The sequence below is a fragment of the Melanerpes formicivorus genome, unplaced genomic scaffold (assembly GCF_026170545.1).
Source record: "Melanerpes formicivorus ecotype bairdi unplaced genomic scaffold, bMelFor1.0.p_v2 SCAF_47, whole genome shotgun sequence".
In the NCBI taxonomy this organism is placed as follows: domain Eukaryota; kingdom Metazoa; phylum Chordata; class Aves; order Piciformes; family Picidae; genus Melanerpes; species Melanerpes formicivorus.
In genome coordinates, this window is record NW_027142399.1 from 588,065 (window position 1) to 603,266 (window position 15,202).

General features: G+C 53.2%; 1 protein-coding gene across 1 annotated transcript in view; it reads left to right on the forward strand.

The window, feature by feature from the left end:
• Positions 1-14,025, forward strand: part of CBL (Cbl proto-oncogene) — a 45,362-nt gene extending 31,337 nt beyond the window's left edge. Inside the window, exons 10-16 of the mRNA XM_068159953.1 lie at positions 393-524; positions 989-1,366; positions 1,888-1,982; positions 2,506-2,661; positions 3,914-4,017; positions 4,497-4,679; positions 8,696-14,025. Coding sequence (XP_068016054.1) covers positions 393-524; positions 989-1,366; positions 1,888-1,982; positions 2,506-2,661; positions 3,914-4,017; positions 4,497-4,679; positions 8,696-8,976 — 1,329 coding nt within the window. The 3' untranslated portion in view covers positions 8,977-14,025. The remainder of the gene's footprint in view (positions 1-392; positions 525-988; positions 1,367-1,887; positions 1,983-2,505; positions 2,662-3,913; positions 4,018-4,496; positions 4,680-8,695) is intronic.
• Positions 14,026-15,202: the final 1,177 nt, after the last annotated feature.

Here is a 15,202-nt window from a genome sequence, read left to right on the forward strand (position 1 = left end):
CCCATGAGAGTGGTGAAGCCCTGGAATGGGTTGTGCAGGGAGGTGGTTGGGGCCCCGTCCCTGGAGGTGTTTAAGGCCAGGCTGGATGAGGCTGTGGCCAGGCTGATCTAGTGTGGGGTGTCCCTGCCCATGGCAGGGGGGTTGGAACTGGCTGATCCTTGTGGTCCCTTCCAACCCTGACTGATTCTATGATACTATGATCAAGGCTTGCTGCCAGTCGGCTGCCGTTGTGCTGTGCCTGGATTTCCTCTGTGTGTAGCTACTGATGCAGTTTGTTACCAGCAGCAGTGTTGAAGCCACTGCAACTCTCAGAGCCTGGAAACCTCTCCAGACAAAAGGACTCCTGCTGCCTTTGGCCCTGTGTTGATTTCCCTCATGCTTTTGTTTCTCAGGTGGAGCGTCCTCCGTCTCCGTTCTCAGTAGCTCCCCAGGCTGCCCTGCCCCCTGTGCCGCCACGGCTGGACCTGCTGCAGCAGAGAGTGGCCAACCCACCCGGGGCTTCCAGTCCTGGCACCACTTCAAAGGTCAGAGACACCAAACACTCAGCTGGGATTTGTGGTGGGGCAGGCAGGCAGGAGAGCAGGGGAGATGTAGGTGGGACGTCAGGAGGGAGTTCTGCACGATGAGGTTGGTGAAAGACTGGCACAGGCTGCCCAGGGGTGTGTCTGAGACCCCACCCCTGGAGATAGTCATGTCAGCCTTGATGTGGGCAGCCTGATGTCGTTGGAGGTGTCCCTGCTGAGTGCAGGGGGCTTGGACAAGATACCCTTTAAGGGGCCCTTCCAACCTGTGAGCCTGTTCCCTTGGAGCCTGCAGAGGGGATGTCTCTGGAGGGTTAACCTAGTGGAGCTCTGGAGAGTTATCTCCACATCCTTAGAGACAAAGTGAATGCCAAACCCCACCCTTCTGCCACCCACCCCCCTCCCTGCTCTCTCTCGGGGCTCCACTGCCTTTGTTGAGCAATGTTCTGCATTCTTCTGCCCTGCAGGCTGCCCCTGGTGCTCTTCACAAGGACAAACCTCTGCCGATCCCACCCACGCTCAGAGACCTCCCCCCGCCGCCGCCGCCGGACCGGCCGCATTCCATCGGCACTGAAGGGCGAGCTCAGCGGCGCCCCCTGCCCTGCACGCCTGGGGACTGCCCTGCAAGGGACAAACCTCCCCCTGTGCCCTCCAACCGCCAGGCAGAGCTGTGGCCAGCCAGGCCCATTCCCAAGGCCCCCCCTGTGGCTCTCAGCCCCGGTGACCCTTGGGCTGGCAGAGAGCTGTCCAACAGGCACTCCCTTCCCTTCTCCCTGCCCTCTCAGATGGACTCCAGGGCTGAGAGCCATCGGCTCGGCAGCACAGTCAGCCTGGACAACCCAGTGGTGAGTAGGGCCTGCTGGAGGTGAAGTTAATCTGGGAGGAACTGAGGCTTTCAAGGTGCCCTCTTCTCATGGTTTATGGCTGAATAGGCTGATCCTGTGCTGAGGGTGAGATGAAAAGGAGCTGAGGAGTGCCTGGAATGCAGGGGAATTGAGGGAGAATAATGGGAGGGCTTCTGAGGGAGGTGCTTTGAGGGGCAATGGTTTGACCCTGGAGCAGGGCAGATTTAGGTTGGATGTCAGGAGGAAGTTCCTCACAATGAGAGCAGTGAAACATTGGAACAGGTTGCACAGGGATGTGGTTGAGGCCCCACATCCAAGATCAACCTTCATGTGGCTGTGGGCAGCCTGCTGGAGTTGGAGGTGTCCCTGCTGAGTGCAGGGGAGTTGAACAAGACGCCCTGTGAGTGTCCCTTCCAAGCCAGTGCAGCCTGTGAATGAGTTCAGTGAGTCCCCAGCAGCTTTGCCATGACTCTGCTGTATTTGGTGTTTCTGATGCCTGCTTTGGACTTTGTTTCTTTCAGAGCTTGAACACTGGTCCTCCAACAACCTCAGAGTGTGAACACCCCAAAATCAAACCCTCCTCATCTGCCAATGCCATCTACTCCTTAGCTGCCAGGTCTGTTGCTTTCCAGCAGAAGTGCTCTTCTGTAACTTAGAGAACTGTAACTGCAGGGCTCCCTCCATGCTGCTGCCAGGGACAGAATTTGACAAAGCTCTGTCAGCCTTGGTTTCCATTTCTGACAGACTCAAAAGACACAACCTAGAGGAGGTGGATGGGATCAGCATGGCAAAGATCCATGGACTGTGCTGGCAGTCACCCCTTGGCTGTGGCCATAGGAAAGAGGCTACAGTTCCATTAACTCCCTTAGGAGCTCCCTTCTGAGCTGGTCTTTGTGGTGGTGCAGGTGATGCATAAAGGGTGTGACACTGTCAGCTTCCTTCTGCACACTTTGCACCAGTGTGACTTTGCAGCTGGGCTGCAGCTGAGGACCCTGAAAGCCAAAGTCTGTCTGTAGCCAGAGTCACCCCAAGGCAGCTGCTTGTTGGTCCCACTGGGGGTTTTAAAGGCCAACTTCATCTGAGTTAGATTTGCCATCAGTATTTTCCTGATGTTTCTGTTCTCTTTCTGCTGCCTCCAGACCACTGCCTGTACCAAAACTGCCTCCTGGGGAGCAGTCTGAAAGTGATGAGGACACTGAATACATGTCACCATCCTCTCTGCCTGTGGTGCCTCCAGGACCTGCTGTACAAAAACCAGAGCTCAAAATGCCTTTGGAAATGACTCAGAGCTTACGGTGAGGTTCTGTTTGTGTGCACTCTGCCTCCCCCTCACAGCTCTGGGCAAGCAGATTTGTTTGCTAGATGATTCTCCTTGCTTGGTTTGCTGAATTCCTCCCCAGTGATGCTCACCAGGCCTAGGCTGACACAGCTGAGTGTGAGTGAAATGTGGCTGCTGCTCTCTTGCTGAAGCCTTGCACAGTGTAGAAGGGGCCAGGTAGCCACTCCCTTCTCATCAGAGAGCTCTGGGTTTGTTCAGCCTTGAGAAGAGAAGGCTGAGGGGAGACCTTTTTACTATGGACCAGTGAATAAAGGTTGGCTACCAGGAGGATGGAGACTCCCGTTTGACAAGGAATCCCATGGAGAAGTCAAGGGTGATGGGGTCAAGGTACTGCTGGGGAGATTCCCATTGGACTCATCATGAGAACAATTAGGGATTGGAATCATCTCCCAAGGCAAGCAGTGGATTTCCCTCCCCTGGACACTTTTAGGACTCATCTTGCCAGGGTGCTGAGCCAGCTCATTTCAACTCCACTCTCACCTAGAAAGGTTGGGCCAGATGATCCTTGGGGTCCTTTCCAACCTGGCACTCTGGGATTCTTCCTTGTGAGAGCAGCAGCCACTGAAGGTGAAAATTCCATCTGCAGTTTGTGTTCTGCTGGTATCAGTTAAGTTCTCTTAAGCTGATTATTGCACTGTCCATTGCTGGGACATTCTCTGCAGCAAGCATTCTTTCCCAGGTCACTTGGAATCACAGAATCAATAAGGTTGGGAAAGACCTCAAGGATCATCAAGTCCAACCTGGCACCCAACACCTCCTGACTACTAAACCATGGCACCAAGTGCCACATCCAATCCCCTCTTCAACACCTCCAGGGGTGGGGACTCCACCACCTCCCTGGGCAGCACATCCCAATGCCTAACAACTCTCTACATGAAGAACTTTCTCCTCACCTCCAGCCTAAACTTCCCCTGGCACAGCTTGAGACTGTGTCCTCTTGTTCTGGTGCTGGGTGCCTGGGAGAAGAGACCAACCCCCTCCTGGCTACAACCTGTGCAGAATCTCAGCCAGAGAGACTAGGTGGTAGCTGTGGAATGGGTTGGGTTGGAAGGGATCTTGAAGATCATCCAGTTCCAACCCCCTGCCCTGGGCAGGGACACCTCCCACCAGCCCAGGTGGCTCAAGGCCTCATCCAGCCTGGCCTTGAACACCTCCAGGGAGGGGGCATCCATGAGTGAAGGGAAATCTTTGTTCTCTCTCTCCCTCAGAGTTTCAGAGTGCGAGCAGCAGCCAGAGGCCTGCATGTATGAAGCGATGTACAACATTCACTCCCAGGCAGCATCCTCTGCCTTCGAGGCTGCCAACACTTCTGGTGAGTGGGTGTGCTGAGAAAGCAACTGAGAAACTGGGGTGCAGTGAACTGCTCCCAGTCCCAGCTGGAGCAGCATTTGAGGCTAAACTGAGTGTGATTTGCTTTCACTGTTCCCATGGCTGGGATGTCTGTTGGAAACATCTGGGTCTTTGTCCTCAGCCTGTGTGGTGCGGGGACGATGCTGAGAAGCTCAGCGCTGTACAAATGCTCAGCAGGTGGTAGGGGGAAAAAATGCTGAAGGTTTGAATTGTTTGGTGGTTGGTTTATTTTCCTGGGCAGCATTTGTCAGCCCACATCTATCCTGAGCACTGTGATTCTAGCAGCACCTCCTGAAAAGAGCTTCCCCTGAAGGGAGTTTCGGCAGCGAAGCCTTCAGTGTCCCGGCAGCGCTTGGGGGCGGCAGGGGGAGAGAGCCTGCCCTGAGAGATGGAGCCTGTGTCCAGTCCCAGAGCTCAGAGGTGTGCCTGTTGTTGTTGTAGATGCAGGGGATCTGGCAGCAGCCAGTGCCAGCAATGGCCCTGAGGAGTCAGAAAATGAAGAAGATGGCTACGACGTCCCCAAACCTCCGCTGCCGGTGGCCAGCGCTCGGCGCACGCTGTCCGACATCTCCAACGCCACGCCTGCCTTCAGCAGAATGTCCTTGGAAAACGACCCTGTCACAGGTGAGGCACCTCTGCTCCTCCTCTTGCAGTGCCTGCTGGTGGGCTGCTGTGCAGGTTTGAAGCTTCTCAGGCGAGATTTTCAGTGTAAGCTGTGGAGTCAAAGCGGCAGGGCAGAAGTGACTCTGCTGGTAGAAGCTTAGTTTGGTTTGCAACTGGGAGTGCCCTGCCTTGGGCTCTCAGTCACTGACCTGCCCCAGGAGGAGAGGCTGACAGAGCTGGGCTTGGTCAGCCCTGAGGAGAGAAGGCTATGGACCAGTGAATAAAGAGTGGCTACCAGGAGGATGGAGACTCCCTTTTGACAAGGAGTCCCATGGAAGAGACAAGGAGTGATGGGGACAAGGTCCTGCTGGGGAGATTCCCACTGGACTCCAGAGGACAATTGGTCATCATGAGAACAGGTAGAGATTTGAATCATCTCCCAGGGGAAGCAGTGGGGTCCCCTCCATTGGACAGTTGTAGGACTCAGCTTGCCAGGGTGCTGAGCCAGCTGATTTCAACTCCACTCTCACCTGGAAAGGTTGGAGCAGGTGAGCCCTGGGGTCCCTCCCAGCCTGGCACTCTGGGATTCTGAGCTAGCAAATCACGTTTCAGGCAGGGTTAGGAAAACCTGTCCTCAACTTAAAGGACATTTCTTAAGCCACTGTTTGCTGCAGGGCATTCCTTTTGTAGCAGGGCATGAAGGAGAGCTGGCAGAGGTTGCTGCTGTCACTGCTGCACGGAGATGTCCCAGCTGGGCTTGCACAGCCTCTGCTGCAGGCTGGGCCGCGGCCGCTGCCAGCAGATGGCAGAAGTGTGCTGCCTGAGCAGACGTGGAGCAGGGACCTAGGGGCTCAGCAAGGTCACCTTTCTGTCCTTGGGGAGCAGAGGACATCTTGGCCTTCTGGATGCAAGGCACACTCTCTGAGGGAGCAGTCAAAGCCTCATCTCTCCCAGGAACCTTCCTGAATAATGCCTGACTTAGTCCCTGCAGCTGCCCAGCCACTCTAAAGGAAGCTCTGAATCTCTTCCTGTTGAGGGCTCTCAGCATGTCTGAGCACCCTGGTGATTTGCCAGGTAGGAGCAGTGAGCTTCTAGTTCCTTCTGGAGTCAGGTGATGTGCAGAGCCTCCTGTACCCAGCACTGCTTGCCTCAGTGAGTCTTCTATTCACTATTTCCCCTTCCCTGAGCTTGCCCTTGTAGAGCACAGAGAAGAGTTTGCTAGTGCAGGTAGTTTATTTGCTTTTACCACTCCTTCCTGCTGTCCCTGTGTCTGTAGGATGTGGCAGACAGGGATAAGAAGGGACAGAGAGAGCTCACATCCTCATCCCAGCTTAGTCATTGCTGCTTCTTTCTGTCAACACCCCTGAAATAGCAATGCTGCTGTCCTGATCTGTAGTGTCAGGAAGTGATGTGAGGTGTCCAAGGCCGGGTTGGATGAGGCCTTGAGCAGCCTGGGCTAGTGGAAGGTGTCTCTGCCCATGGCAGGGAGGTTGGGACTGGGTGATCTTTAAGGTCCTCTCCAACCCAACCCATTCTATGAATCTCTGCTGAAAAGTGCTGTGGACCTGCTGGTTGTTCCTGGGAAGCACAGGGAGCTTTCTGAAACCCTGGGGATTGGCTGCTGCTGAGCAAGCCAGCCTAGGATGGGATCCACTGAGGCAGATCTCTGTTCTCATGCCTTACAGCTGAATTCCTTAATCATTTACAACAAAAAAACCCCTGTGCTGGTAGTGGTCCTTTCAAAGTGACCCATGGGCTCTGAAATGCCATCCAGCCCAAGCTGAATCAGCCATTTCCAAAGGCAATTTGTGGCAGAGGAGGGGGCAGTCCTTTGCCTCAGCTGTACAAAAAGCTTTTGATGTCTAAGAAGTTTGTGCTTTGAAGACTGGGGAGTTAGACTGCAGCGTGGTTGGTGAGGAAGCTTCAATGACTTTGTTTCCTCAAGAGCTTTCTCTGTCTTAGTCCTTCTGGAACAAGCTTTTGGGCAAGGCTCCATGGTGACTGCTGCCTTTCAGAGCAGTGCTGCAGTGCCTGCTCTTCAAAAGGGATGGTTTGGACGTTCTTGCTCTTACAGAACTGTTTGTTGTAGCACAGACAGGGCCACAAAGATGATCCAAGGCCTGCAGCACCTCTGCTGTGAGGACAGGCTGAGGGAGCTGGGGGTGTTCAGCCTGGAGAGGAGAAGACTGGGGGGACCATAGAGCTGCCTTCCAGTGCCTGAAGAGACTCTCCAGGAAGGCTGCAGAGGGACTTTTCATGTGGGTTTCTAGAGACAGGGCAGGGGGGAATGGTTTGAAGCTGAGGGAGAGCAGGGTTAGACTGGAGCTGAGGACTCACACTGGATGTGAGGAGGAAGTTCTTCCCCATGAGAGTGGTGAAGCCCTGGAATGGGTTGTCCAGGGAGGTGGTTGGGGCCCTGTCCCTGGAGGTGTTTAAGCCCAGGCTGGCTGAGGCTCTGGCCAGGCTGATCTAGTGTGGGGTGTCCCTGCCCATGGCAGGGGGGGTGGAACTGGCTGATCCTTGTGGTCCCTTCCAACCCTGGCTGATACTATGATACTATGAAGAAGTTCTTCAGTACAAGGGTGCTGAGACTCTGGAATAGACTGCCCAGGAAGGCTGTGGATGCCTCCTCCCTGGGGGTGATCAAGGCCAGGCTGGATGAGGCCTTGATCAGCTGAGTCTAGCTTCAGTACAAGGGTGCTGAGACTCTGGAATAGGCTGCCCAGGAAGGCTGTGGATATCCTTGGAGGTCTTTAAAGTCTTGAGCATCTGAGTCTAGCTGAGAAGTGTCCCTGCCCATGGCAGGGGACTGGAGCTGGATGTTCTTCAAGGTCCCTTCCGCCCCAACCCACTCTGTGATCCTTTGCTTGCTAGAGCTGCCCCATTCTCTGTGTCATTGTTTCCTAGCAGGTCTCTGCCTCTACTGTAAGGCTCCTTGCCAGTGCTGTTTTTTATCTTTTCCTTCTATTTTTATGGTCTTATCTTAATGAGTGACCCTGATGTGGCTTCCTGGTTGAAAAGAAGTCTCCGTGGCAGTTGCTGCCCGCGAGGGGAAGCTGAGCTAATCCCTGCCGCGGGGCGGGAGGCAGAGGCAGCCCAGCGGCTCTCGGTGGCACGTTTCCCAGGAGCCATTTATCAGGCCCATGTCATGCTTGCTTTGTTCCAAGCAAGAATCACATGGCCTTTGGCTTTTGAAGTATCATAGAATCAGTCAGGGTTGGAAGGGACCACAAGGATCAGCCAGTTCCAACCCCCCTGCCATGGGCAGGGACACCCCACACTAGATCAGCCTGGCCAGAGCCTCAGCCAGCCTGGGCTTAAACACCTCCAGGGATGGGGCTCCAACCACCTCCCTGGACAACCCATTCCAGGGCTTCACCACTCTCATGGGGAAGAACTTCCTCCTCACCTCCAGCCTGAATCTCCCCACCTCCAGCTTCATTCCATTCCCCCTAGTCCTATCACCACCTGAGATCCTGAGCAGTCCCTCCCCAGCCTTCCTGGAGCCCCCTTCAGATACTGGAAGGCCACAATGAGGTCACCTGGGAGCCTTCTCTTCTGCAGACTGAACAGCCCCAGCTCCTTCAGTCTGTCCTCACAGGAGAGGTGCTTCAGCCCTCTGCTCATCCTCCTGGCCCTTCTCTGGACACCTTCCAGCACCTCCAGATCCCTCTTGCCATAGGGGCTCCAGAACTGGAGGCAGTACTCCAGGTGGGGTCTCATCAGAGCTGAGCAGAGGGGGAGAATCACCTCCCTTGCCCTGCTGGCCACACTTCTCCTGCTGCAGCCCAGGATCTGATTGGCTTTCTGGGCTGCAAGTGCACACTGAGAGCTCCTGGTGAGCTTCTCCTCCCCCAGCACCCCCAAGTCTCTCTCCTCAGGGCTGCTTTCCAGCCAGTCCCTGCCCAGCCTGGATTTGTGCCTGGGATTGCCTCCAGCCAGCTGCAGGACCCTGCCCTTGCTCTTCTTGAACTTCCTGAGGTTGGCCTGTGCCCACCTCTCCAGCCTGTCAGTGATGCATTTCTTTCTCCCTCCAGGTTTTTCAGATGGCTCTCAGGTCCCAGAGAGGCCTCCGAAGCCGCTGCCGCGGAGGATAAACTCGGAGCGGAAAGCAGGGAGCTGCCCAGCAGGAGGGGCCAGCAGCGGGCCCAGCGCCTCCCTGCAGCTCTCCAGCGAGATTGAGAACCTCCTGAGCCAAGGCTACTCATATCAGGACATTCAGAAAGCACTGCTCATTGCACATAACAATATTGAAATGGCCAAGAATATTCTGCGGGAGTTCGTCTCCATTTCCTCCCCGGCGCACGTGGCCACATAGCACACGACCTCCACGCCTGCTGCAGCTCCTGTGGACCAACTGCCTGGGCAGCCCTGGCCCAGCTACTCACCAAAGGGGAAGGGGTTCCTTTAGAGACTTCAAGGCTGAGGTCAGTCCTTGCCTCTTCAGAGAATCAGTTATCAGGTTTCTGTGGTTCCAGATTTCAAAGCAGGGGAAGGGGACGGAGCAGAGTGGCGTTCTACATGCAGCGTGTGTCTCGGAGTCCTTTCCCCCTACCTCTTGTCTGAGAGAGCAGCTCTGTTCCCAGGGGGCTGGCAGAGGAAGGTGTCGCCAGGAGGGCCCCCCAGGCTGGTGCCCTGGAGGCTGGGGGCAGTGTTTGTGCTGTGAATTCTAAGTGGATGCTCTGAGAAGCAAAGTCTTGAGGTCGGTGTGGTGTGTCCTGTGGTTCGTGGTACTGGGTCTGGATCTGTTCGCTGCTATGTGTCTGGCTCAGGCTTTTGTAGAACAGCTGGGAGGTCACTTTCCACTGGGAATAAATAGGAGACCTTGGAAGGATCTTTGGATTGCTTCCTGTTTGCCTTGGCATTTCCCTCTTGCCTGTAGTAGTGGTGTTTGCTACCTCCCTTCTTGCTTGGAGGTAGTGTGGCTAGCTCCTGGCAGGCTCCTGACGGCGCTAGGGGTTGGATTTCTCTCCTAGGTGTCCTCTTGCTGGCAGCACCAGACTGCAGGCAGCTAAATGTGCTGGGTTTGAGGGGTGGGAGAGGGGGGGAAGAATCTGGAGTGAGAGCAAAGAGCTGGCTGCTGTTGCTTCTCCTTTGTGGGGTGGTTGTTTTTTCAGCCTTGAGCATTTCTGTGCTTCAGTGCTCAGACTTGATGTGGTGGCCCTGCTGGGCTTGGAGCAGCCCCCCTGGGCACTCCCCATCTGCTCTGTCTCCAGGAATGTTGCACCTGGGCTTTGGGATGTTTTATTTATCTTAATTGCATGGTGGTTGTGGCAGACTAGTGGCCTTCACACACATTCCATCCTCTCCTTCAGAGAGCTTTTGCAGGAGTTTAGCTGTCTTTGTGCCAGGCTGTCTTGTGGAAGTGGTAGGTGCAGCTGATGTCTTTGTTTGGTATCTCTGCCTGCTTTGCAGTCAAAAGAAATGCAGCAGTTCTCTGCATGGCTATCAAAACACAACCCAAACCACCAACGTGGGGGCTCCTCTTCTTCTTCTTCGTCTTTCCATGTCCATTGCTCTAAGGTGTAGCCAGGGCTGGTGTTAAAAGAGCTCTGGGGAAACTTCTGTGTTAAAAGAGCTCTGGGGAAACTTCTGTGTTTGTGAAACAACCAACATGGCTTTAAAAGTGGGGCAAGAAAACCCAACCCAACCAAGGCTGACTTGCTTACTCAGCTACTTAACTCTGTACAGGCTTGATGTGCAAGAGGTGTGTGACTCCCTTTGAGAGGGCTGAAGTACAGAGGTCACAGCCTGGCAGATGAGCTCTGTGCACACCGAGGGGCTGGCAGCCTTTGGGAGCATCTCCAGCGTTATTTGCACCTCTCTAAGGGCAGCAGCAGCCTCTGGGCCAAGGGCTGCAACTTGGAGTGGTTATGGCAGCTGGATGCAGTTTGGGCTTTTAAAGAATCCAGGAGCTGGGCCCAGGTCTCAGAGGAACTGCTTGAAATTGGCAGAGGGCTTGAGAAGCAAAGGGAGCTGGGAGTAAATGTTTGTTGTGTATGGAGGGTGAGGTTGTTTCTCTCTGCATCTCCAGCTTTAGAAACTGATGCAGTGGGGTCCAGGCAGTTCCCAAGCACGAGCTGTCCCTCTTTCCTTTCCTCCTTTCTGTAGTGAAGAAAATGTTCTCTGAGGCCCTGAAGAGCTCTCCTGACTGTCAGCACCACTCCTCTTTTGGGGCCAGGCCTGGAACTTGCAAATGCAGCACACTGATGAGATTGCTGGCAGTGGGCATGGCCTCTGCAGTGCTGCAGGGAGAGGGCAGGGGCAGCAGGGTCTGGCTTTGCTGAAGGTGCTGGGTTGGAAGGCTTGGAGAAGAGAAGCTCTTCTCTTTCCTCTGCCCATGTGTGCCACAGCTCAGTGCTGCTGCTGCTCTTTGTGGAGTGCTCTGCCAGCTGTGCCCTGCAGCCTTGCTCAGGCTGTCTGTGGGAGCTTGTGGGGAAGCAAGCCCAGCCCTGGTGCTGCTGGGGCAGGAAGGTGGAGCACTGGGCTCGCTGCCTCAGTGGATCTGCATGTGACACTTGGGAGTCCTAGTGCCTGAGTGATGTCCTGGCCCTGTCCTGCAGAGCCAGGCCAAACCCCCTGCTGAGGGAGCACTCTGGGCTTATTTCTCTCTTTCTGGGTGTCCTCTCCAGTGCTGCCACCAGCTCCCTCTGGGGTTTGGAGCCACTTCAGTTCTGACTCGCTGTGTAAACCCAGTGCAAGTGTGTTCAGCTGTGATGTGTGACTCTTGCCACTGCCAGGGCTGCATCAGAGCCAGCTGGAGAGCCTTAACTCTGGCCTTGCACAGTGTGTGTGGCCAGGGTAGTGATGCCCTGCCCCATGCAAGCCCTCTACTGCAGGCTTGTGGTGAGGTTGAATTCACTCCTTGCCTAGCAGGGCTGTTGCAGCCCTGCCCTTGGGCTCTGTGTGCTGAGAGGCAATCCTGTGGGTGTTGTGCCAGGGATTAGAGATTAGAGAGGGCAAATCTCTGGGGCATGTATCACTCATTTTTCCTGCATGTGTCCTCTCTGTGCACTGTTGGTGTCTCAAACTGATTGAAGAAACTGAAGCCTTGACCTTTCTCTTCCTGAAACATGGAAGTGTTTGCTTAGTGCAGCAGCCTTGTCTTAGGGCTGTGCTCTCTGAAGTCAACCCAGGCACTGCAGAGTGGTGGTGTGTGTTCTGTTTGCTTGTTGTTCTTTCAGGAGAGGTTAACTCTCAGATTGATTTCTCTTTCTTCCCTTTGCCTCCTTGCTCTTTATTCTTAAGAAGTTAACTTTTAAAGGAAACAAACCAGAACCCAACCCAAATGTCCAGTGCCTTGTTGAAGGGAATGCTGCATCCCTAGGCTGGATCTGAGTGTCCATCCCTCTCTGAAAATGAAGAGCCCAGGCTAGACATCTGAGACTGCTTGGAGAGGAGTGGGAAGAAGGGGCAAGAAAGATGGGCAACTGTCACTGCAACCCTGACACTGTGTTTTGTAGCATTTCAACTCTTTCCTACTTTGCCTGTTACTAACAGTGACTTGTCTGGACTGGTGCTGTGCCAAGCTTAGTGTGAGGACAGTAGAGCTGTAGGACAGGGCTGGGTTTGCTTGTAACAGAATGCTACTGCTGCTGGTAAGAGAGGCTGGGCTCCCCCCACTGTCTGGCAACCCTGGACACAAAGCAAGCAGGAAACACTTTGTAGAGTTGGAGCTGGGCACCAAATGTGTGGGAGCAGCCCCCATCTCTGCATGGCAAGCAGCAGGCAGCTGCAGAGGGTTTCCGGCTGACTTCAGTGCCAGCAGGAATGGGAATGTGAGGTGAGCCCCCAGCCTGGCAGGGCTGTGGGTGGCTGCTGCATTGCCTCTGTGTCTGTGTCTCTGCAGTGTGAGGCCTGGGGTGCCCATGCTGGGCTCTTGCTTTCACTCTCAGCAGCTTTCTGCATGCCCTTCCCTTGGGGGAGCCAGGCAGGCTCTGAGTACAGCATGTTGCCTCCTGCACTAGAGTGATGACATTACTGTAGCTAATCCTGAGGCAGGGTCCTTACTGTAAATGTTTTTTGTTGCTGTTGTTGTTGTTTTTCAGTTGAGCAAGTAAAAAATGCATCTCCCTGGGCACTGTCTTAAAGATGCCCCTGCAGAAATCAGGGAGGAATAAGGACATTTGTTTTTGAAGGTCCTAACAGAAATCTTTTGGGCACTTCTCTGGGGGGAAGGACCAGTTGTGCTTTCCCTTGAATCATAGAATCATAGAATGGCTCAGGTTGGAAGGGACCTCAGAGATCATCTGCTCCAACCTCCTGCCACGGGCAGGGACATCTCTCAGCTAGACTCAGCTGATCAAGGCCTCATCCAGCCTGGCCTTGATCACCCCCAGGGAGGAGGCATCCACAGCCTTCCTGGGGCAGCCTCTTCCAGAGTCTCACCACCCTCATCCTGAAGAACTTCTTCCTCAGCTCCAGTCTAACCCTGCTCTCCCTCAGCTTCAAACCATTCCCCCTTGTCCTGTCTGTAGGCACCCTTAGGAAAAGTCTCTCTGCAGCCTTCCTGCAGGATCCCTTCAGCTGTTGGAAGGCAGCTCTGAGGTCCCTTCAGAGTCTTCTCTTCTCCAGGCTGAACCCCCCCCAGCTCCATCCTCCCAGCAGAGGTGCTCCAACCCTTGGCTCCTCTTTGTGGCCCTCCTCTGGCCTCGCTCCCTCAGCTCTGTGTCCTTTCTGCAGGGGACAGCAGCCTGGACTTCTATTATTCTATGGCTCAAACCCTCAGTGGGGCAGAACCCAGCTGGTTCTTCCCTTTCCAAACAGCAACCCCCCCACACCCCTTACCCCCACCCCCTTCAATTTGTACAATGTCAGTGTTAAAAGGAAAGAAATACTAAATGCTGAGATGTCTTTTGTTTGTCACAAACTATTTTAAAGGAGGAGAGAGGGAAATAAAAGAGGTATAATAGTGTCATTAATATAAAAGACCCCCCCCAGCCCCCCCAGACTCTACTAGCAGTATTTAATCCTTTCAGATCTGTAAAGAATGAGGAGGAAACAAAGAAAGAACAGAAGGTAAATATTCTTACAGAGAGTAGCTGAGCTTTAAAGGTTCACTTTGGGTTTTAAAAAGTCCTCATTTTTTGGGGGGGTTTGTTTGGGGGGGGGGGGAGGTGTTGGTTTTTTGTTGTTTTTTGTTGTTGTTGTTGTTGCCTTGTTGATGTTTAGAGGTTGATACTAATGTTATTTATTAATTGTTCCCATTCTTGTATGCTGCCCACTAAAAAGAGCTTCTTTTGTTTCTGAGGGGGGGGGTTTCATTCACCTGTGTCAGTTATGGAAAACAAAATAAAATAAAGAGAGAAGGAAAAACAAAAAAAAAAGGAGGAAGAGGAAAAAAAATAAAAGAGAAGGAAAAAAAAGAGAAGAATAAAAAGGAAGAAAATTAAAAGAGAAAGAAAAAAAAGAAGAAAAATAAAAGAGAAGAAAAAAAAGGAAGAAAAATAAAAGAGAAGAAAAATAAAAGAGAAGGAAAAAAAAAGGAAGAAAAATAAAAGAGAAGGAAAAAAAGAGAAGAAAAAAAGGAAGAAAAATAGAAGGAAAAAAAAGAAGGAAAAAAAGGAAGAAAAAAAAAGAAGAAAAAAGACAAAAAGAAGAAAAAAAAAAGATAAAAAAAGGAAGGAAGAAAAAAAGGAAAAAAAGAAAAAAGAAAAGAAAAAAGAGAAGAAAAAAAAGAGAGGGAAAAAAGGAAGAAAAAAAGAGAAGGAAAAAAAGGAAGAAAAAAAAAGGAAAAAAAAAAGGAAGAAAAAAAAAAGGAAAAAGAAAAGGAGGAAAAAAAAAGGAAAATAAAAACAAAGTTTTATTTTTCAATAAAATTTTCCTTTGTTGTAGCAGAGGGTCTGGGTGGTGTTGGTTCTGTCAGGCCTAGGAAAGGAAGAGTCCTTCAGAGTCCTTCCTCAGGCCTGGCTCAGAGACATCTTCTGCAGGCTGCCCCCTCCCTCCCCCCCTTGGAAGAGACCTTTGAGATGCTGGGGGCCAGCTCTGGGTCACCCCTAAAGTGTGGTCCTCAGTACCACAGCTGTCAGGCTGGAAACCCAGCCAGGGAGGGGGACTCCACCACTGCCCTGGGCAAGCCTGTTCCAGGCCCTGACAGCCTCTTCTGAGGCTCATCTCCAGCCTCAGCCTCCCCTGGTGCTCCCTGCCGTGGTCCGTTGGTCTCCTGGATCTCCTGGGGGAAGTGGTGCCCCAGTTCTCTGCTGCATCACACTGGAGGAGTTACACTGAGTTGACACTGAGGAGTCTATTGATGGGCGTAACAGGGAAGGGGAGGGGGTGGAAGGGACCACTGGAGAGCATCCAATCCAAGCCCCCTGCCAGAGCAGGGCCACCCAGGGCAGGTGACACAGGAACACAGCCGGCTGGGTCTTGAAAGTCTCCAGAGCAGGAGGCTCTACAACCTCTCCTGGCAGCCTGCTCCAGGCCTCCAGCAGCCTCACACCAAAGTGGTTTCTGCTCACTTTGAGGTGGAAGTTCCTGAGTTGCAGACTGTATTCATTGACCCTTAAAAAGAGAACTTTCTCCTACACTTAATTGAGGTCACA